The 23279-nt window shown below is 45.2% G+C and overlaps 1 protein-coding gene across 2 annotated transcripts in view; it reads left to right on the top strand.

Annotated features, from left to right (window-relative positions):
* SLC24A3 (solute carrier family 24 member 3) overlaps positions 1-23279 on the top strand; it is a 458647-nt gene that overhangs the window by 14371 nt on the left and 420997 nt on the right. The window contains exon 1 of one of the 2 annotated variants that reach the window (XM_023626042.2): positions 22800-22851. The exons of the other annotated variant lie outside the window; for it this stretch is intronic. Within the exon in view, the coding sequence (XP_023481810.1) occupies positions 22845-22851 (7 nt within the window). The 5' untranslated portion in view covers positions 22800-22844. Of the gene's footprint in view, positions 1-22799; positions 22852-23279 lie in introns of those variants that run through there. 2 annotated transcript variants of the gene reach the window in all.

The raw sequence follows: 23279 nt of genomic DNA, 5'->3' as shown, positions 1-23279 counted from the left end.
ATTTTAAAAATAAATTTGTTATACAAACCAATGCCCTGTATTTTCTAAGAATTTGCTGTTATAGGGATCTTGTAGATTCATGCTGTAATTGAATAGTTTTTTACTATTGGTTTTTGGTTAAGTTGGTTACTTTTCATTATGCTGTGAAAGTTTCCTTTTCTTTTTTTTTCCAAGCGTTTTTAAAAAAACTCAGGCATGGATGTTGTATGTGGTCAAATGCCCTGTTAACATTCATTGAAGTGTTTAATATAACATAATGTAAGTCAACATCCATATGAAGCTGCTCCTGAAGTAAACCATAGATAGTCATGGTATGTTTTTTCTTTTAATATGATGTTGGATTTGATTTGTTCATATTTTCTATAGAATTTTTGCTTTTATAGTCATGACAGAGATTGACATGTAGCTTCTTTGCCAGGTTTTGGTGTTAGCATGCACCAACTTTACAAAACAAATTGATGATCTTCATGTTCTTCTACATTCTAGAATATTTTGTGAAGTTTGAGAAACATCTGTAATTTTAAAATTTGAAAGAACACTTATAGTACTGCCTGGCCTGTAGACTTATTGAAGGTAATTCTGGACAGACTTTTCAGTTTCTTCCATTGCTACTTTTCTGTGTGGGTAATTTGTTTTCCCAGAGAAATGTCAATTTCATTAAGATTTTTAAAATCCCGTTATATATTATGTATTTCATTTTTAAATTTTAGCTTGTTCTGTAATTGTGGTTATGTAACATTTTCTCATTACTAACTTAAGTCTTTTTCTTTTTTTATTGATCAAATCTGACTGTATTTGGTTTATTTTATTATTTTTGGAAGATCCATCTCTTGTGTACCTTCATCAGTTTTGGTTTTTCCTCTGTTTTCTGAATCATTGATTACAGCTTTAAGGGTTCTTTAAAATCCTGTCTTCATTCCTTTGTTTGCTTTTCTAACATCTTGAATTAAGTGCTTTATTCATATATTTGTAGTCTTTCTTACTAGTGGTGCATTTGCCTTGGGGGGCAGCTTTAGATTCACTTTAAAAGTTTTAAAATGTCCTAGAGCCATTATTATACTTTCCAAATTGTCTTGTAATTGTACTTTTATTTTTTCTGCAATTTATTAGTTAGGAGCATGATTTTAATTTCTAGGTTGTCAGAGTGTTCTTATGTGTATATTTTAAAATATTAATTTCTAAGTTTCTTTCCTTTTGTCCAGAGAATGTGACTTTTGATTGTGGTTTTTCATTTGTTTTGGTCATTTTTCTTGGAACATGAACTGTCTTCCATGTCGACCATCTTCTCTCTCATCATTTCCCTCTTGTCATTTCCTCATCATTCTACAAGAGTCTCTCAATTTTTTTTCTCCTCAATGATTTGATTTTTAGCACTTTGGGTCTGCTCTCCTGCCTTTTATTACATTTAAGTTTGTTCATGCATTTCTGTTTTTTTCACCATTTCATATCTTGTCTGCCTCCATATTAGCTAGTTCCCATTGCAATCTTAGCCTTTCTGTCCATTTTCAATTTTTCTTTCCTATATCCCATGTTTCCTTCTATGTCATTGAGATTTACAAAATAGATTCTTTCTAAAATTTACTTCTCCTTCCTGTAACAAATTATTTTGGGAAGTATAGTTTTTTTTAATAAATTTGAAAAAAATTATTATAAATTTTTTATGTTGCAAAGAATCTTCAAAGTTTTCTTGAGTTATCCACTTTTGAAAGAGAAGATCCAGGCTGTGGGTGTGCCTGTGAACAGACCTGCCTGTCCTTCCAGAGCGCTCACCTTGACACATTGTGTCAGGGTACCATTAGCATGTCTTCAGTGGAAGGTGTGGTTGGTGTTCATGGTCCTTGGCCAAATTCCCTGTGTTTATGTTGACTTTTCTAGGGCGACTCAGCTTGCTGGGGAGGGGCTCTCCTGCTCCTGCTGCCTGGTAGTTTGAATATTTACATTTAGGTGGAGCTTTATTCATACAATTTCGGTCAGTTGCTGCTTCTTCCCAGTTCTTCCATCTAGAGACGGTGCATGAAAATCTGTCACCCCAGTTTGTATCCCTCCCGTGGCTGTTTCCATCTCTCCTGTTTTCTGTTATTCTCCGGAAGGCAGTAGACCCCCCCATGCATCCACTCTTTTCCCTTTGTGAGTTGTATTTCCAGGAATTGGGGTCTCAGAATGGATAGATGTAGAAAGATGTATTTATGAGGTGGGGATGCCTTGAAAGCAGTTCCTTTCAGCAGCAACAGTCTCATGTTCCTGAGATAGGAGTTCACACCTGGGGATCAGCGTGCGCTCCCGTGGTCCGCCTCTCATGTCCCATTCTTGTGTTTCAGGGACTCATCCACACTTAGCATCTTTTTATGTATTTCTACATTTCTTTCAATGGGAATGTAGTAAAGGGTGAGTCACATGCCATTGGCTAATTCCTGTGGTGTTCCAGAATGCCTCTTCAGTTTGAAATTTAAGAAGAAATTTAGTTGATGGATAGAGGGGTTCAGGAACAGCTAAATTTGTCTGGTGTTAACCAACTGGTCCTTGTGTGCTCCAGGTTCACACCTCTCACATATTTTACCTCACTTAATTATTTCCACAGAACCATGGATTAGGTGTTACCCTCATTGGAGTCGGGATGACTTGCCCACAGTCTCACAGGTAGACAATGGTGGTTTCCACTGTGCTAAACATCTCTGAGGAAAGAGCTCACTGAACTTTTCTTGCCAGGGAGTTCAACAAGAAGCTACCCCAGTGTGCAGGCAGGATATTCTCTCCCTCCCCCTCAAAGATGCCCGTATGCTAACCCCTGGAAACTGTGCATTTGTTCTGTTACATGGCAAGGGGGAATTAAGGTTGCAGATGGAATGAAAGTTTCTAGTCAGCTGACTTTGAGATGGGGAGATTATCCTGGATTATCCGAGTGGACCCATTGTAATCACAGGGGACCTAATAAGTGAAAGGAGGAGGCAGGAAGAGCAGAGTCAGGGAAAGTGAGGTGATGACAGAAGCAGAGGTAGGAGTGATATAATTACTAGCTTTGAAAATGGAAGGGGCCCATGAGCCAGGGAATGTGGGCAGTCTCTAGGAGCTGGAAAGGGCCAGGAAACGGATTCTCCTGTGGCTCCTCCAGAAGGAGCACAGCCCTGCTGACACGTTCAGTTTAGCCCAGTGAGACTCCTGTTGGATTTATGACTTCTAGAAGCAAAAGATTTTGGTTTGTTTTAAGCCACTAAGTTTGTGGAAATTTATTACCTCAGCAATAGGAAACTGATACACTCAGCATATCAAATGTTGGTCATGGTCTGACTCTGAAAAGTGGCAACAGGAAGTCCTGGAGTGTTTGATTCTGTGTCTGTATCACACAGGCATTTATATGAGCAGTTACTGTGTCAGTATAGGTATGCCATATATTCATTTGCTTACTGTGTTGCTGTTATACTCCCCCAACGAGAATGCCAGCTCCCAGGAAACAGAGCTTCATCTGCTGTGTTCACTGCTGTGTGCCCAGTGCCTGGTGTAGAGGAGAAGCACAATAAATGTTGGCTGCATTTTTCCTTTCTGCCCAGATGGCATTGTGCCAACTAAATGGAACCTAGTTTGTGTCCTTGATGGAATACTGCTAACTATATAAGTAGTAACAGAGATAAAAAGAAAGAAGAAATTGAGTTAAAATTATGCCACCCTCTCAGATCAAATATTAATTTTCAGTGTTCTTTCTAGTATTTGGTCATATGCATAAATATTTCTTATATAGGTAGAAATATTCGTTAGACACTGAATGATCGTCTCATAAGATAGGTTGTCACCATAAAAAAAATAAAACGTATGTTGCACTTTTTGCTTATAAATATGATGTCCCATGTTGCATTTTTGAGCTTTAATATATTTTAAATAAAGATAACAGTCAGTTTTTTATAGTTATCATTTCACAGGCTGGTTGGCATTCCGTTGAATATATAGGATAGTCCATTGAATACAGAGAATATATATGTTGAATATATAATTAATTCTATTTGTTGGTTATTTAAAGTATTATGGGTTATTTAAAATACTTTATCGCTATTAATTAAGCACCTTTGTGCATGAGTCTGTTACAAGTCGCTGTAACTCTCTAGTCAGTACAGTGTTTGTACTAATCCAGTAGGTCTGGACCCACTAGGGGAGCTGCTACAACGCCTGTGAAGCTGTCGGGCTTCCATGTGTTTCTGTAGAGCTCTGTCACTAGGTTCCGTGCCTCGGCGTGTTTTGTTTCACTTATTCCTAAGGCATCTGTGCCCGGCATCAAGTGTCCCCACCTTCTCTCTTCAACCTCAGATTGACTTCTACCTAAAATTGTTCCTCATCAGAAATCCCCAGAAGTGGAGGCAAAAGCAAAGTGTTAATGGGACAGTGATGGCAAAGAGGAAATACTAATTTGGAAAACGAATCAAGAGGGTTATGAGTATCAGAGAAGGCATCTCCTTAAAATAGGTCGTGTGATGACCTTCACTTTTTTAAATAGACGTTTTGTTTTTCTTCTCTTCTTGACAGTGCTTTGGTTTTCCTACACGCTGACTGTGCCTCTGATGACAAAATAAGAAGGAAAAACACAATTTTAACCGTTGACTCAGTTTCGTAAGAGCAATGAGAAGTCTGGTGGTGGGGGAGGGTATCTCCCCAGGCTCCCTCTGGTTGTAGAAGCCAGCAGTGACCTGAGTTACAAACAACAGCTCTGTTCCTGGGAGGAGAAGGATGTGCTTTCCAAGGCGCATCTGGACAGCTGTTTTGCCGAGGATGGCAAGAACATCATCTTTTAATCTTGAGCCAAGAAAACCACAGATGGACATGTCGTGTCCTGCCTGGGAAGGGATGCTCCTGTAGGCTTCTGGGGTGCCGTAGTGTCCTTCGATGGCTCTTTCGCCTTGTGTTTGCTTTTCAATGATTTTTGAGTCCATTGGGAAGCAGAGTAGGAAGGAAAGAAGGAGGGAGGAAGAGAAGAGGTGTGTTTGTCTGGGAGCACTCTCTTCCAATGAACATTCTGAGTGTCAGCACAGAATAAGAGTTTACTTTAGGAGACAACAGGAATGAAATCTTTTATGTTGATATTGTGCAGGACTGATCCGTATTGTTCTGCTGCGAAGGACAGTAAAACGTCACCATCCTCCTGCGTCTTTATAGTTTCTGCCATGAGAACATTCACGGTCAGGAAACTTGGCTCGTATTGTCGAGAAGAGGCGTGCTGGGCAGTGAGTCTGGGGACAGGTTCACCCCACTCCTGCTGCTAACCTGCCTGTTTACTTTTGTTCTCAGTTTCCTCATCTGTAAAGTGTGAGCACTTACACTAAACTGCCTTTACGTTGATAACAGTAAATCTCTAATTTTATCATTAATTTTAAATCGCCAGCCTCCTGGAAGATGTTAGAAATACACTTTCTTCTAAGGCTAATTTACAGCTAGGCCAATATAGTTTTGCTTCTGAGCATGCCCTGAATCATTATTTGCTTTTATTTATTTATTTATTTATTTATTTATTTATTTATTTATTGAGGAAGATTAGCCCTGAGCTAACATCTGCTGCCAATCCTCCTCTTTTTACTGAGGAAGACTGGCCCTGAGCTAACATCCGTGCCCATCTTCCTCTACCTTATATATGGGACGCCTATCACAGCATGGCTTGTCAAGTGGTGCCATGTCCGCACCCGGGATCCGAATGGGCAAACCCCGGGCCACTGAAGTAGAACATGCACACTTAACCGCTGCGCCCCCAGGCCAACCCCCATTATTCACTTTTATTTCACGAGAATTACTCTTATAGATGTGATTTTCTGTTAGTTTCACAGAGCGATTGAGATGGCGCGGCTCGATGAGTTTCCTCTGCATGTCATAAATTTTTGCTTGTAGAAGCCAGGGATTTTCAAAGTGAGATCTTTGGATCAGTAGCATGGGTATCACCTGGCTCACCCTGTGAGCATGCTAGACGTGCACAGTCATGGGCCCCACCCCAGCCTCTGGAATTGGCATCTTTGGGGATGGGAGCCAGGAAACTTTGTTCTGACGTGGTCTCTTATTGCATGTGAACGAAGTCTGAGAAGCGTGTTACAGCCGTGGCAGCAGGCAGGCGATGATTCTGCCCTCTGCACATGAACAAACCCCAAGTGTATGGTTTGCCCTTTGAGTGACTGTGCTTCCAACACACCTAACGGGCTGTACTTGAAATGCCAACTTATGACGCTGCTGCTGCTCTGTTGGGGGCCGAACAGTGTTGACAGGAGAATGCAGATGATCTTGGGGTAGAAAGGAGGATGGACTTCCTTTCCTCATGGGGTGGCACTCATCCTCCTTTCTACCCCAAGCTTGGCTCCTCTCGGTCACCCAAGAATGGCACCTTTGCTGACTTTGGAGGGAGCTGCAGGTGCATGAGAGCGCTGGGAGGGCAGAGCCTTGGTGTGCTACCAAGCAATGAGGCAGGGGACAGGGGTGGCTTCTGTGAGGCCCGTGAGGAGAAACACCTGTGCTATCTCTGCCATTTCTATTTCGCTGTATTTATTTTGATGTCTGGCACTTGGCTTTGTTCCTAGTCCTGTGGTGACAGACCAGCACCCAGCCCTCTGCTTCTTGGCCTAGAGGATGGCGCCGAGGCCTGCGGCTGGCAGGTGCTCTCAGGGGGCTCTTCCTGGAGAGTCTGCCTGAGCTTAGAAGAGGTGCAGTGGTTCTCGTTACCAGTCATTTCTGGAAGGGTTAACCACAGCACCGTAAATATAGACATTTATTAGTGTGGGTGCCATGCCACACACACACACACACACACACACTCTCACACCTGTTACAGTTATCCCTTCCCAGAAGAGGGTGTGGTGAGGTTTCTCTGTTTTTCCAGCCTGAGGTGGCACTTGCCTGGGATTGGGTGGCACAGCTGGTGGAGTTGTGTCCTCACTGTAAACTCACGCTGAATTAGCTGCTGCTGAGCAGTGAATGTGCCTACTCTTCTGACTATTTTCTACTCAAGGAATACTTACTGGTATTTATTTCTTACGTCCTCTATTATCCTTTAAACCTCGACAGCCACTTAGGCACAGCCATGCCCTTCATGTGGATGTCCAGCCTAGGTGTGAATGGGGCCGAGACCCTGGCATGGAGCTGCAGCTGCTGAGAGGAAGGGCTGCCTTTTGCAAATTTGCATAAAGGTGCTATCCTCTCGCCTTCCCTATCTGTGCACCCACGGCGGAGGTGGGGGGTATACTCTCTCCAGTTGGTACAGAGGTGCTATATGGACCAGGAGTGGCCTGGGTCCCTGTGAGGTGCAAGGGAGGTATTTGTTTTCACTAAGGTGCGCTGCCTTCTTCTCCAAGTGTGAATGTTTCTAAAACAAAACTCATGGACTTACCTCCTAAACCAGGGTCCTTTCCTGTTTGGTGCCTCCAGGTGTGATAGCTGAGCATCCTGGATTCCTGTGTCTTCGTTACACCAGCATCCAGCACCTGGATCTCTGTACCTTCTTCCTTCACAGTGCCCCTTGTCTTTTCTCTCGCCTTGTCTACCCTCAGGTCCAGGTTCTTGTCACCTCATACCTCACTTTCTGGCTCCTTGCTTACCTGGCCTCCCAGCCCTCAGCCCCCTTCCTGCTGACTGTTCCAGCATGTTGCACTGGATCGAGCTGGACATCCATTAGTATTTCCCTTTTTCCCGTTACTTACAAAGTGTCTCAGTCAGCTCAGGCTGCTAAAGCACGAATACTATAGACTGAGTGGCTAAAACCACAGATGTTTATTTCTCATAGTTCTGGAGGCTGGGAAGTGCAAGATCAAGGCATGGGCAGATTTGGTGTCTGGTGAGGGCTGCCTACTGGTTCATGGGTGGTCGTCTTCTCCTTGTGTCCTCACATGGTGGAAAGGGCAAGGGAGCTCTCTGGGGTCTCTTTTATAAGGGCGCTAATCCCGTTCATGAGGACTCCACCATCATGACCTAATCACTCCTAATATGGTCACCTTGGGGATTATGAGTTCAGCTTATGAACTTGGAGGACACATTCAGTCTATAACATAAAGTAAGACCGAATCCTGAAGCCTGCACTTTAAGCTTCCAGAATTTGGCTTTAGCCTACTTTGGAGATGGAGAGCCAATTCCATAGCTTCTAGGGTCAGGGAGCATGTGGATTTCAGTGAATTTAACTGGGTGAACACTGGGTGATAAACAAAACGAAGGGACAGCCTCGCTCATTCTCTCAACATTAGTTCAGTGTTTATTTTAGGACAGACTCTCAAACATTTAATGTGACCCTCCTTTCAAGGCCTAAGTCATCTCCTTCGTCCTTGACTCTTTACTCCATCTAATGGTGAACTTTTCTTTTTTTTGAACTTATCCATAATGTAATTTGATGTAATTCAGCTGACTTTTACTGGCGAGCCACTCTCTGTTGGTACCATCTGGAGCTAAATAAGACACAGTTCCTCGTGGAGGCACCTAGAGTTCACTGGGTCATAATAGGTGCTAATGCCACATGTGAAGTGCCCTTAAAAAGAGCCATGGGAGTCTTCACGAAGGAGAGCCCAGCTCTGGCTGGCAGGGTTTGGATGCAACACACACCAGAGGTGGCTCATGCATTCACCTTTTTAAATTAATTGCTATTACCAAAGTAATTCATGGGTTGCTTCCTGCCTGTGAAAATTTAAGACGTCACAGATAATGCTAATGTCCTCTTTGAACACCCTGGTCCTATCTCTGACATCTATGGCCCTGTCCAGAAGCCACACCATAACCAGTTGGGCGTGTCCCTGTTTATATACATTTTTATTTATCCATAGTGAACATGTAGCATTTCATTGTGCTTAGATGGTATCAGTCTGTGTATTTCATTCTGTATCTTGCTTATTCTCATTCGATAATGTATGTTAGAGATCGATCTAGTTCCTTCTTTTTAAAGCCAAAATAGCATCCCACGATATCCTGTGCACCCTCTCATGCACCCCTCACCCTTCCCCTGCTCTGCTGTTATCACAGGGAGCTACCTACCCCAGCTCTTTTATTCTCTGACTTCTAGGCAGGTTTGGCCAAAGGAAGTGCAGGAACGGTTGAGAAAGAGGGGCCTCTCCTTCCCCTCCCCCTCACTTCCTCTCCCCTCCCCCTACTCTACTTTAGGCAGCCTCCCTGGCCATGACTGCATTCGTTCTGGAAGGCTCTCCCTTCATGGCCTGGCTCCCGAGCTCTGGTAACATCCCCTTTTCCCTTTGCCCTTTCCACCCTAGGGATGCTACCAGCTTCCTGCTGTTGCTGATCTCTGGGTTGCCCCACCAGCCCATTCCGCCTCTGAACTACTCTGTCACCTGTACAGCCAATTCCCGATGTTAAATTCCCCCGTTTCAAATACCTTGTGTGGCCTGTTTTCCTCACTGTTCTGACTCATTCATATGGATATATCAGAGACCATTTTGCTTTTTAGCTCTTCCCGTCGTGTTGGACATTTGAGTTGTTTTCATTTTTTTCCCCATCACAAACAATGCTGGAGTTGAACTTTCTTGCACACGCTCCTGTGCCTGTGTGTGAGAGTAGTTTCTCTAGGTGACACCAAGCAGTGGGATCACCAGATCAGTTGTTCACCGTTTCACGCTGGCCTCTCTTCAGCTGGGTTCTGGATGGCAAATGCCTTCACATCCCTGCATAGTGAGCTGCTCTGCAGAGAGAAGAGTTGACTGAGTAACTGTTGAATGAATGAATAATGAGTTTCCATTCGCATATGGAGAAAGCATTGCCCAGTTGACCTCAGATGAAACACCCCCCAGGCCTTTTGGCTCTGTTCCCTGGCCTGCTTTCCTTGAACAGAGGACAGGTTATTTTGGAGGCCGCCCGCCCTGGAGAAGCTGATCCAGGAACCAGGGTCTGTGGCTTTGTTCAGCATCCAAACCAGCATGAGTGTCTAGGAACAGTGTTGTGGCTGGTGTAAAATAAGTGCTACAGAAAACTCCCTAGGACAGGCTTCGGAGACCAGGTGTCCACTGTGATTCAGGACAGTGCTGAGACTCAGGGTGGATGTGGGTGTGGATAGTGAGTGATGTGAGTTATGACCGCAGAATAACTCACAGGAAGCCAGCAGCTCATGCCTGTGGAAGCTCGGCCTCTCCATTCCTCCCTAGAGAGGCAATAGGCCGGCCCATATTTCATTGTATGCTTTTATACTCCACCCCCACAATGGTTTTAGATAAGAAAAAAAAAACACATAAAATGAGCATCAGAGGGATATTGCAAGGCCAGCAGATGTGACAGAAGACCCACAGACAGACAGGGACGGATATGTGGGAAAGGAGGGAGTGGAGGTTCCTTGGGGATGGATGTTCATAGCTCAGTGCCTGCAGGTTTGTTTATAAATCTTACGGTTTTTTTATTTTAATAGTTGAGCTAGGCTGTTATTCCCCAGGGAACTGTCCAGACTTAAGACACCTCTAAATCCTACAATTACCTTTAAAAAGTAATATTAGTTATATAGCACTCAGCCAGAAATGATGATGATGAGAAATTATGGCCACGCAATGAACATCTGACACGCTCAGTCCTTGTGAACACTGGAGGCCAGTGATCACATTGGGCCTCCTTTCAGGAGGATTCTCTAAATTTTGAGTTTAGAGACCATCCAGGTTTTAGGAGCTGCAGATGTTCATTCTTTTTCCTTTCCCTCCCAAAGCAAAGTTTTTCTGGGGTGGAAGGATTTGATGTGGGACGGGATTGTAGTGCCTGCTGTTGCTGGCCAGGCAGTCGTGGGTTAGGGTTCTGTGATGGATAGAGTGGTCAGGATTTGGTTAGCCAACAGAACCGTCTGCTCCTCTCCTGCCTCAGCTGCCTGCTTTCTCGGGCTTTACCATCTGTAAGTCATCCTGTAAGGGATTTCGTGAGAATTACCTTATGCGGAGGCCTGGCGTGTGGTCCCTTTAAAGTCACGAGAGTCTGTGCTCTGTGGGGTTCAACTTCTAACACGTCACACACAGCTCAGCTTGGCTCCAGTCTCTCTGAGGCATCTGAAAACTAGCAGGGCCATGCTGGAATTTGGGGTGCAAATTCATCCCCTCACGCATTCTCCTTTTGTGGTACCCTGATCTCTGGTTCTGTGTCACATCAGTACACACTCATCGTAATTTGAATGGGATGTTGATGGCATGAGCATCAATGTGTGGCTGAGTTCAATTGAATTGAGATTTGCCCTCGTGAGAGGAAATTAGGCAGAGTGGAGAGGTGTGGATCACACAGCACTCACATGGGACTCTGATGTAGTCTCCTTCTCGCCAAACCCCCACCTCACTGTCCCTCCCAGCCTCACCTCTCCTGATTTAAGCCTGGGCCTGAGACTTGCTTTTGCTGATTTCACTTCAAGAGCCTAAGCCCCTCTCCCATTTTCCTGCTGCCTTTTCTGTTTTCAGCCCAAATAGGAAATGACAAGGATGGTTTCAGTGCAGGGAGAATATGATTCATTTTATTACTTTCAAGAACTTTTTTGAATTTTATATGTACATAGTATATCTCCTGTAAGTGTATAGCTTGATGAATTTTCACAAATTAAGCAACAGCTGCCAGATCAAGAAACAGAGCAGGACCTGTACCCCTGAAGCCCCTCACAGCCGTTTCTAGTCACCATCACCCAAGAGTGACCACTGTCCTTGCTTCTTTCAGCATGGATTAGTTTTGCCTGTTTTTGTGTCTTATTTCAGTGTGACCTGTGTATCTGTTCTTTTGCTGAATATTATGGCTGTGAAATCTGTCTACATCATTTTGACTGGTGATAGATTATTCATTAATATTCCCATTTAGTATTTTATTGTGAGAATTGATGGACATTTGAGTAATTTCCAGTCTTTGCCTATCATGAGTCATGCTGTCCAGAACATTCTCATACATGTGTTTCTGTGATCACATGTGTGCATTTTGATTACCTCTGTGCCCCAGCATGGAATCTCTGGGTCTTAGGATATGCCTATGCTCGGCTTTCGTAGATCCTAATAAATAGTTTCCTGAAGTGGGTGTACTTATTTAAAGTATAACTTGGATTTTAAAGCAAAGCAGATCATTGAGCATGAACTTCATGGTCACATCTGTTGGATTGAAAGGTTTCATGGGAAAACCATAGCCAAGAGAGTCCAAACTTTTGGGGTGGAGAAGTGGCTGGCACCATAGCTCCCTTACCCTTGTTTGGTGTTGGGCCCCTACAATCTGGTGTTGGGCCAGACAAGAGACACACCAGAGGCACACACCTTGACCTCTCTGGGCTGAAACAACAACAACAACAATTATTATTACTATTACTGATCTTCTTCTACTCCTCCTCCGTCTTACTCCCTCCTCCCCTACTTTCTCCTCCTCTTCTTCATAGACGTCTCTTTTCTTTCTTCTCTGAGAACATCTCCCAAAAGGAGCTGTATTCCCATCCCTCACCCAGCACACACAGCACACACACACCCCCCTGCATGTGTGGGAGGACCAACTCCTGAGGTAGTGATACAGTCAGAGGCATCACAGCACAGAGAAGTGTTAATTGTACAGGAGGAAGTATGATCACAATAACTGGAGCTCTTCAGAGAAAACCTTATTTAAGAAAAAAAAACCAGTAAGAACAAATCTTCCCAAAATTCGTGTGTCTGAGGAGGCCTGGGAGAGACAGCCTGCCCTCGCTTTCCTGCTCTGCTTTCGGTGTTCGCAGCATGCCAGGCATGGAGTAAGCAGATGGGCAGAAACAACCCAGAGCCCCTCAGATAAAAATAACAGGGCAGAGTGTTTTCTAAAGAGCACCTTGCCTTTCTAGCCGGCGCCTCCTGTGACTGGGGATCGCACCGCCAGCTTCTCCCCGGCTCGGGGATGTGCCCCGAGATCCCACAGCTTGGAGTGGAGGGCCACGGGTCTAGGCGCTCATCTGCCTGCCGTCCTCAACCCTCCATGTGGCACCTGTTTGGGGGAGTTTCTCTGAGAGTGGAGGCTGCACCTTGGGTGACTGTTTCCACATGTGGGGTCCCGTGCCCGGGGACTTCTACAGAGACCCAGCTCTCAACCAGACCCTGAGGCTTCTGCTATCAGCCCAGGACCCCTAGAGACTCTGTCACGATGGCTGTGCCTCCTGGGAGCTGGTGGAGTGGAGGCATCTGTGAGGAAGCCGACTGGATATAAGCTGGGGGTCCTTGGCGCTGGTCTAGGGGCCTTGGACACAACGGGGTGCCACTTTGGCTGGGAGTGAACACACAAAGCGAAGGCAAGTGGCCAAGTCAGCCTGGCGGAATTTTATGTTGCCCTCTCCAGCCCCTCTCTGCCCTTGGCCAGGCGCAGCCCTCCCTCCTTGACCACTACAAAACCCAGGGCTGGGAAGCTGCCTGCTCCTTAGTCTCTGAGGGGCACGGTGGGCCCTGAGGTGGGAGAAGAACAATTTGAGGCCATCCTCCATCTTCTCTGCCCCCTGCCAAGGACCTGGTAGAGACAATCAGTTTAGTGAGGTAGGAAAATGGTGGTTTTTAATGTCCCCTTTTATTATTTTCTTCCATTCATCCAACATCTTAGAAGATTCTGTTGACCCATAAAGCCATATTAATAAAGCATTGATCTGTTCATTTTCTCCTGAAAATCATCAAAGACCCATACGAGGGCTTTCTGGCCTTTTGGTCACCCTGCAATAACTGGTGCGGCCACCTGAGTTTATATAATTGCAGCTGAAAGCAGAGGCTGCCGGCATTTCCATTAGCCGTCACAGCCTTAATTGGAGTAGACCTGAGGGTTCTGTTATTTTGAAATAGCATGCAGATCTTCAGCACCACAGTGTCCTACCGCTAGACAAGGGGTGACTGAAATGTGTGTGTGCATCGTAAAAGCAGAGTCTTTCCAGCACTTTCCCAATTCTGGGTTGGTGGGAGCTCCAGGGACAGTAACTCTCTGTTCAGGGTGGGCTGAACCACGCGTGTGCGAATGAGCAGACAGGCTCAGGGAGACCAGGGGAGCCAGCATAGGCGCTACCTGCAGTAACTCACCCTTCTTGGGCAGGAGCAAATGAATGAGGAATCATAAACCTCCTTCTACAGGGTCTCCCCTCTGGTTGGCAGAGCCTGACTCCTGTGCAAGTGAGTTATTGAGGGAGGGAAGCAGGATAAAGCAGAATAGGCTGAGGATGAGGGCTAAGCTGGGGTGTAGTCTCTGCTGGGGTCAGCTGACCCCATAGGCAGACACAACTACATCCCAGAGTTGGTCCTGTCTGGGAGCAAAGAGTCTGCTGTTTGTACCCTCAGTCAGCCACTCACTGGCCCCTGGCATGGGGGCACGGTGACCTGCCAGGCAAGCAGCTGCTCTGGAGAAGGGGGCAGGTGAGAGCCATGAGCAGCCGTGCTCACAGCAGCTAGGGTGGTGCCTGAGAGGTGAAGGGGATGTGGGTGGGCACCAGCAAGCGAGTGCTGTACCGCCTGTGGGCCTGGCCAGTGATGGGCCACCACTCTCCCAGCCCTGTCCCTGTAACCAGGGCCTCTCTGGACCTGGCAGCCTGGATCATGCCATTTGGAAAAGTGTGTGTGGCCCTGCTAGGACCTTGCAGTAGGTTTGGGAAAGCAAACCACCTGGATCGGAGAAGACTATGCATGTGGCAAAGCTGGGCTCCAGAGGGAGGTGTGGCTGCGAGGACCAGACGGTTTGCAGGGCTTGAGATGTTTGGGGAGGCACTGCTGTCTGAGACCTGTGAAAGGTGAGTTTTTGTTGGCGTTTTTGCTCAGCCACGCATTCTTGCTTAGTCTACGTGCTCTCGGGCGCCAGGCGCAGTGCTGATGCCAAGCGGGGCTTGGAAGCTCCCTCAGGTACACCAGAACCCCAGGTCTGTGCTGTCGGCTCCACCACCTCCACGCCTCCCCTCTCAGGCCAGGGACCTTTTCTCAGGATGGGCTGGCTCCCATTCAGGAGCCATTTCTCCATTTCTCCATTCTTGAGGCGGAGGTGTTGGTCAGGAGATCTCACCTGGTGTCACTCTGGTGGGGGCAAGCATGCTGGGTCCGAATTCCAAAAAATTGAAAAAGTCCTCATAAGTCAATTTACTGAGTGTGCGTAGGGAGTTACCCAGGGCCGGCATTGATGAGTAGATAACAATGATTGATTGATCAATTGATTTTTTAAAGATTGGCACCTGAGCTAACATCTATTGGGAATCTTTTCTTTTTTTCCTTCTTCTCCCTGAAGCCCCCCAGTACATAGTTGTATATTCTACTTGTGAGTGCCTCTGGTTGTGCTATGTGGGACGCCACCTCAGAATGGCCTGAATGAGCAGTGCTAGGTCCACGACCCGGATCTGAACCCGCAAATCCCTGGGCCGCCAAAGCAGAGTGCGTTAACTTAACCACTCAGCCACGGGGCCGGGCCAGTAACAATGATTTATAATGAGCGCTTCCACTGGGCTGTGTGGGTGGTGCTTGTGGAGAGAGTGGCATTTTCAGCTCTGTCCCTTCTTTGCTAAGGTGCTCCTTCCAGGCTCGTGGTGGTGGCTGTGGGTTCAGAGCTTTCGGCACACTTAACTCTCCTTGAGGGCGGTTGTGACGAATAGTGAGTGAGCATCCCCATCACAGTGGGGCTCATTCTACGGCAGAATGGCTGCTTTTTGTCTCTGTGGCAAAAGGCTACTGAGCAATGAATGTTAAGGGCTTTAGAAATGCTGAATAATAAGTGAACTTGATCCCACCGGGCCGCAAGTTCTGAAAGGCTCCTTCTGATTGACCCAGTTATCTCTTCAAGGTCCCTAGACTGGTGCTTCTGAAGAGGCGATTGGTTTAATCGTGTCTCTCTGTGCCTTGATGCCGTTGGATCCCCATCATAGACTTTCATCTCAAGAGCGAGTTTTAGGTTTTGAGAATAATAACTCAAAGATTTCCTGGAAAAGGTGGAGGAGGGGAGGTGACCTGTGGGAGTGTGAATGGGTATGCGGGAGCCCCAGATCCAAGAGGAAGATGAGTTTACAACTCAGAGGGAGGGGTAGTGGCTTAATCTGGAGCCAGTCTGCTTGGCCCTAATGGGAGTAAATAAAAACCCCAGTATTTGTGGGTGTTTCAGCTCCATTCATTCACTTTCATTGAGTCAACAGGTAGGTGTGGGGTGAGGTCACTTTTGCTGGTGTTGTGTTTGAGATGTCCCATATAGATTGGGTTTGGACCATAGAGGTCTGGGCTGTGGGAAGGAGCAATTCTTCACTCTTTTCCCAAGACTGTGCTGTAAGGAGCTAGGGCTGCAGCTGACATTTATTTTCTGCACGTTTCGGTGTTCTGAAAGTACAGGTCAGTTTTCGATTTTCTCTAAATTCATGGGGCAAGTTCCCTCACTCCTCGTTAAATAATAATTTTCAGAAATGGTAAATCTTAGCTCTCATACGGATATAAAATGAACACATGATAAAGATTTTATTTAAGTCATTATGGATGAGGAGACTGGTAATGTGACAAACATTGCAAAGGAGAATCCAAAGGACAGACTTATTTATAGATCAGGAATATTGAAATGAATGTGCAAATAGAGGCTTCCACAGTAGGGGAGAGAAGTCAGTTGAACCTACTGAAGAAAATTTGCATGCGTAGATAATAATTATTTTGCATTACTATCAATTTACAGAATTGTAAAATAGCTCAAAGGCAATGAAAATTTAGAATCAGACAACCTGGAAAGGTGTGTGCTAGACGATGCTTAGTTTTCTATTAAAGTGCAAATTTTTCCCTATATTCTTCTTAGTAGAGTCAACTATTTTAAGCGTTCAACTTGTTCTGAAAGTGCCTTTGTCCTTTTTAATATATAAGGAGCATTGATGAAAGTGTTTTTTTTTTTATTGTGAGATGCTTTATGTCTGTTTTTATGATACTAAAGCAGTTACTACTCTCCAAATAACTTGAAGAGTTATTTTGGAAGAGAATTACTGAACTTACCCTGTGTAGTTTCCCAGGACCTATATTAAAGAGTAGAAAGTAGGATTTATAGGATTTATGTATATGATGTATAAGATATTGGGTCTGTGAATAACATTGGAATAGTGAATCTGTGAACCGGAGATGAATTGGCTCAAACAACATAGAAGGTTCCAAAGCACAGCTGTTGTGGGGTGGGGGATGGGAAGTGGGGGGAAAGCACATTTGCACAAACATCTAGATAATTCCAGAACACAGTTCCTGAAAAAAAAATTGGTAATTTCTTCATGCATTAATTTTTAATCTCTGAAAACTTTAATGTAACTTAATTGAAGCCAACATTTTTCACAGTTCAAAAGGACCCCAAATCCTAGATGCTTCCTATCTTGTCTGCCTTTCTGAAGTTTATCCTAAAAAGATGTGTAATTATTATGAAAAATGGAAGGACTAGGGAACTTATGGCAGAATTTAATGTAACAGAGCCTTTTCTGGTTCATTGTGAAAATATTCCTTCTTGACTCTCCTGTAGCCCTTGACATTGCTGGCCTGCCTCTCCTGTTGGAAAAGCATCCTTTCTTTCCTTGACCTTCTCTGGTCCCTGTTTTTCATTGCTGGGGCTATTCTCTGTCTCTTTTGTAGCCCCCTCTACCCTCTTTCCATTTGTTCCTAGGATGGCGCCCCTGGCACTGTGCTCCTCTCTCCCAGTCACCTCCCCGTGGACACTACATCCTTGTCCGGAGAATCAGCTCCTACCTCTGTTCAGATGATTATGACCTTTGTTCTGCTGTGGAATGCCACAGCATTTCCACCTGCCACTGGATATTTCCACCTGAATATTCTTACACTTCATACTCAGTATGTCCAAAATGCAAAGGATCAAATTTCTTCGAATGAAATGTAGCTCTTTTTTGAACTTATTCTCCCATCCATTTATCAGACACTATCAATTCTTTCTTCCCAATGTCTCTCTTATCTGACTTTTCCTTTTATTCGCTTGTTGCACCATAATCCAGGCCTTCATCCCTTCATTGCTGAGTCATTGCTGTAACTTCTGCATTAATCTTAACTCAGTCAGTGCTCCGTTAGTGCCTTGTGAGTGGGTCCCATCACCCAGGCCCTCACCCAGCTGTTAGGGTTCCAGCACTCAGTCTGCTGAGAGAACAGGCATCAGTTGGATACTCACACCATTAAGTATATAGCCGTGACCGGAGGTAAGTGCTAGAAGAAAGTGCCGTAAGAGCACGTAATGGGAAACCCTAAATTAGTCTGGAGGGCCAGAGGGCCAGACAGGACTTCTCTAAGGAGGTGATTGCTGAGGGAGCAGGCACTAAATACGTACAGGCGACGTGGAGGGGTGAGTTTATCAGGCGAGGAGCCTAGTGTTTACTGAGTCCTGGAGGTGATCGGATGTGTGGTGATTGGAGAGACTGAGGGTGAAAGACTCATGCTGCGGTGAAGTGAGTGAGGGGCAGAGCAAGGAGGGATGAGCCAGGGGTAGGAGAAGGCAGGGGCAGGCTGATGTTAAATTGCGGTAAGAATTCAGGTGTCTACATGGGTGGACCTTGAGGGCATTGTGCTAAATGAAACAAGTCAGAGAAAGACAGATACTGTATGATCTCACTTATATGTAGAATCTCAGAAAGCTGAACTTATAGAAACAGAGTAGAGTGGTGGTCACCAAGAGCTTGGGGGAGGGGGAGATGGGGAGATGCTGGTCAAAGGGTACAAACCTCCAGTTATAAGAGGAATAAGCCCTGGGGATCTAAGGTACGGTATGGTGAGTGTGGTTGACAGTACTGTATTACGTCTTCAAAGTTGCTGTGAGAGTTGACCTTAAATGTTGTCACCACACACATTTAAAAAAGGTGATTATGTGAGGTGATGGAGCTGTTAACTAATCTTATCGTGGTAATCATTTTGCAATATATACACGTATCAAACCATCACGTTGTATGGCTTAAACTTACACAATGTTCTGTGTCAGTTATATCTCATTAAGGCTGGGGGGAAAGTAAAGAATTTAGGTGGCTATCCTCAGAGCAGAGAGGAGTCTTTTTTTTTTTTTTTGGAGGAAGATTAGCCCTAGGCTAATTACTGCCAATCCTCCTCTTTTTGCTGAGGAAGCCTGGCCCTGAGCTAACATCCATGCCCATCTTCCTCTACTTTATACGTGGGACGCCTGCCACAGCATGGCTTTTGCCAAGTGGTGCCATGTCCGCAGCCGGGATCTGAACTGGTGAACCCTGGGCCACCGAGAAGCGGAACGTGCGAACTTAACTGCTGCCCCACCGGGCCAGCCCCAGAGGGGAGTCTTTGAAGGGTTTTAAGCAGGAGGGGGATGACATGACCAGATAAGCCTTTTCAAAGGTCATTGTGGCTGCTGTGCGATGTCCAGAAGACAAGGTAACTTGAAAATCCTCCTGATCCAAAACAACAGGAAATGCTGGGTAATGTCATAGCCAAGTGGAACCTCCTAGGAAGTCTGAGATCTCAGTGGAGCTGTGAGTAAAGAGAAAGCTGAATACCCAAGGAGCACCCTGGCTCTGACTGCTGCATCTTCCCTGGTGGCATTCGCCCATCTCAGTAAACAAGGGATGCGGCTCTAATGACCACACAAGAAAATCAATTCCATATCTACACATCAGTCACATAGATGGAAAAATATATATCACTTAGAAAGCAAAGCCAATGACCCCACTCAGGTACCATCTCCCTCTGTGGGACCTTCCCTGATCAGGCAACCTTCCTACTTGGGTACGGAAACCATTCCTTGTACGTCTTTATACCCAACCTCCTACCCATCCTCGCCAGAGTTACTTCCTCAGTTGCTTGGTTTAATAGTTTTTTGACTAAAAGAAAAAAATTTAAATCCCATTTCTGAAATGTCTTCAGCTCTTTGCGGAGATCTGTGACCTACTTGGACACTGTTCAGGAGGGAAGGGTCTAATTGCCGAGGTAATAATTTTGTGGATGAAAGTAGGAGGCCCATAGCCACTAAAACTTTCATTCCTGGAGGCAGAGAGCAGTTCCCAGTCCTGTCCAGCATGGTAGCCAAGGGCCACACACGGCCAGCCGAGCGCTTGAAATGTGGGCTTGAGATGTGCTGTGAGGGAAAAGCACCCACCAGATTTGGAAGACTTAGTTCAACGGAATGTGAATATCTCACTAATAATTTTATATTGACTTTGTGTTGTAATGATAATACTTTTGATATAGTGGGTACATTAAAATGAACTATTAAAATTAATTTCACTGTTATTTTTTACTTTCTTAATGAGAATACTGGAAAATTTGTTGCATTTGTGGGTTGCATTTGTAGACATTTTGTTTCTGTTGTTCGGCACTGTTCTGGGTTGCTCGTGCTCAGTTGTGTGCTGTGGGCTTAGTGCTTCCTTGCTCTCAGGCTGTTTTCTCCTCTGTAGAATGGGTGGTGAGCGTCTCATGGACCTTAGTGAGTGGAGAGCGTTCTGCGGAGGAGCTACCTTCCCGCACGATACTTCGTCATGGTGAAGCTCTGTACCTGCACTGGGTGATTTTGTTTCTTGTTTGTCAGTCCAGTTTTGTTTGGGAGCACTGCACAGTCCCAGAAATAGGAAAAAAAAAGGGCTTCAAGAAAATTGACCATATTGCTGGCATCTTGCCTATTTATTGGAGCCAGGGATCAGGACCAGCCTTTAGGCAAAGTTTTATTACACGTCTTCTTTATGGGCTTCTATTTTAGAGAGAGTTGTGTGTGCCTGACTGTCTTTTAATCCTGCCATGGTTGTGGAGAATGGTAAACATCCTAGCTGATATCGTGCAAAGCAATCTTAATACTCAGAAAAATTATGATGGTTTTGTCAACTTTGAAGTTTTTTGTCATGTCGTTAATTGGTTACTAATGTGTAGCGAAATGAAAAACGGTTAAACTAATATTTAGTTAGTACTCTTATTTAAAACATCAGAGATATTGAGAATTGAAGTGTTTCATTTCTTTGTAAAAAACTTTCCGGGAGTAGTTTAGATAGTGCTTGCAGAATGGACGGAGCATCTTTTCTTGGCCTGGGCAAGTTGTCCTACTACTTTCTCACTTTGGATCAGCTTCCAACGTTTTCTCTTTTGCAGCTTCCGTGCTGTGAAGTATCTCCCAAGAGTTCCTTTAGCGTGAAGATTTTTGCTGGCGTCACTTCCTCCAGGATGTCTTCATGCGTTTTGTCACAATCACTTTCTTTGTGCTAAGTTTGCCTTTGCTGAGCTCCTCTGGCTGCGTACCTCGACTCTGGAGCAGCGACGGGGCATCCCCTTGTAGGAATTTCCTCTCTGACTCCATTCACACTCTATTCACAGCTCCCCAAAGTGTTACCGCTTTGCATTTCTTTGCTGCACTTTCATCTTTTTGGCCAGTTCCTTCTTTTGATTATCCATCTTGTAGAATGTCACATGGGTTTGTCACTGGGAGACAATGGGGCAACACAACCACATGATTTGTAGTCTGTGGTGGACGGAGCCAGTGATGCAGTGACCAGCTGTGACAGACTTTGGAAACATTTTGATGTGTTGGTCGCTGATCATGATGTGCATGTCATTTGCACAGGGATGGCGGACCGAAGAGCTCGCAGTGGAGTGTGTACTTTTAGCAATTCCTCACGGTTAATATGTCGCCGTAACAGAAACTTGAACTGTTTTCTTGGGGTATTGGTGTTACTCAACTGAATTGTGGCACGTGAAATTAGTGGCTCTCAGAACTGTGCAAAGCGAAGACGGCCCATACTCAGCATGCTCAGGAGGTTATTCCTCGGGAGAGAGACACATCAACCCCTCGATCTGTGTCTCTGGTCCCTTGTCTGACCCAAAGCCCACCTTTCCTATTTGTGGTTCTCAGATGTTATCTTGTGACCGTGCTGAGTGTGCAGTGGATCCGTGCAGAGGTCAGCGTTCATTAAGTCATTCGACAGTTATGTGCTCCGTATCTGTCTGTGCTGGGTGCCGTGCTAGGCTCTGGCATGTTTGCTGGCAACTGAATGTGCCTTAAATTGCTCTCATTTTTGGTTTTTGGCAGCTAATATTCCAGCATATTTTCCAAACCACCACTTATACCATTTGCACAAGGTTTTAAAGTGACTTCTCACTTGCACAAGTTTCCACTATGTCGATTGCCGGGATGCACACGCTGTCGGGAGCATCAGGTTCCTGACGTTGGGATATGGGCTGCATCTTGGCGTGCCAGATGGGACGGTCCCTTTTCTAAATAGAGCAATCAACTAATGAACACAGTCTAAACTTGCATAGTTGCTAGTTAATTATTCAAACCATGTGTCATCAAAGCCAGTCACATTTCTCAGCATCTTCTTTCTTCAGGGTTTTTAATTGACCTGGGAATTATGGCTACCGTACTCAAAAGGGTGTGGTATGGTTTGTTTAGAATCAGATGTCTTTGCCTGGAGGGTTAAATTCCACTGAAAAACTACTTCACCCAGAAGAGAGATGTGGCCAGAGGGAGAGGTTCATGATCTTAGAGCTTTAAAAAAATTTTTAATCCTTTTGAGATTCTTTGCCATTAAATACATTAAGTAGTTTTGGCAAATAATGTATTTGCTTAAGAAATCCAAAACAGTTTTTATAAAACAGCTCTCTGGCTCCCAGTGGTGAAGGAAACCAAATGCTTATGGAGGTAGGAGTGTGCCAGGAACTTTGACGGAACACAGTCCTCATAATAGCCTTCTGGGATAGGAACCATTATCTGCGTTTGTACAGTTGAGGAACCTGAGGTCTAGCCAGGCAAATTAAAATGCCTAAGATCTTAAGTGTTAAGTTGAATTTTGAGTTTTGAGTTTATCTGATTCCACAGTCCTTATACTTTTCCATATAGAAATGATCATAAATGTCTGGCATACTGGCCACCACTTTCTAATCCTGGTCCCATTACAGACATCACTAATTGATAACCTATTTATTTTTCCTGCCTTATTCCATGCTGCTGCCCATGAAGATGCTGAATGGTGCTCAGAGAGGAAACTCCATCTCACCCCCTAAATGAAAGGTAAAGAGATTTGAGGGATGTCTGGGCTAGGGAGGCACTGGTACAGCTGCTGGCGGGCAGCTCTCCAGCCAGTTTGGCCACTCACTACTATAGGGTCAGAGATGTCCCTCCCTCCTTCTAGCATTTTCCCTGTGTCCACTCTTTCTATATTTGGGATACTAAGAGAGAGCTAAAGTGTTCCCTGTGGAGTAAGCCACAGACAGGAAGAAAAACAATTACGAATTTAAATCTTGTCTGTTTAGCCTGTGTCTTGGTTTGAGTTTCCTTAAAAGCAGACCCTCAGACAAGGCCTTGGGCACAGGAGGTGATGCAGGACTTCCTCCAAGAGAGGGAATGAGGAAAGGGAGACAAAGTAGGGGGAAGGGCCTACAAAGGTGCCTTCTTAAGCAGAATGCTGCTGTGGGCAGCCGGGGTGAACCCTAGATCTC

This window comes from Equus caballus, chromosome 22, assembly GCF_041296265.1.
Source record: "Equus caballus isolate H_3958 breed thoroughbred chromosome 22, TB-T2T, whole genome shotgun sequence".
Lineage (NCBI taxonomy): Eukaryota > Metazoa > Chordata > Mammalia > Perissodactyla > Equidae > Equus > Equus caballus.
Note: the sequence above shows the minus strand (reverse complement) of the source record. Positions and strands in the feature narration are given on the sequence as shown.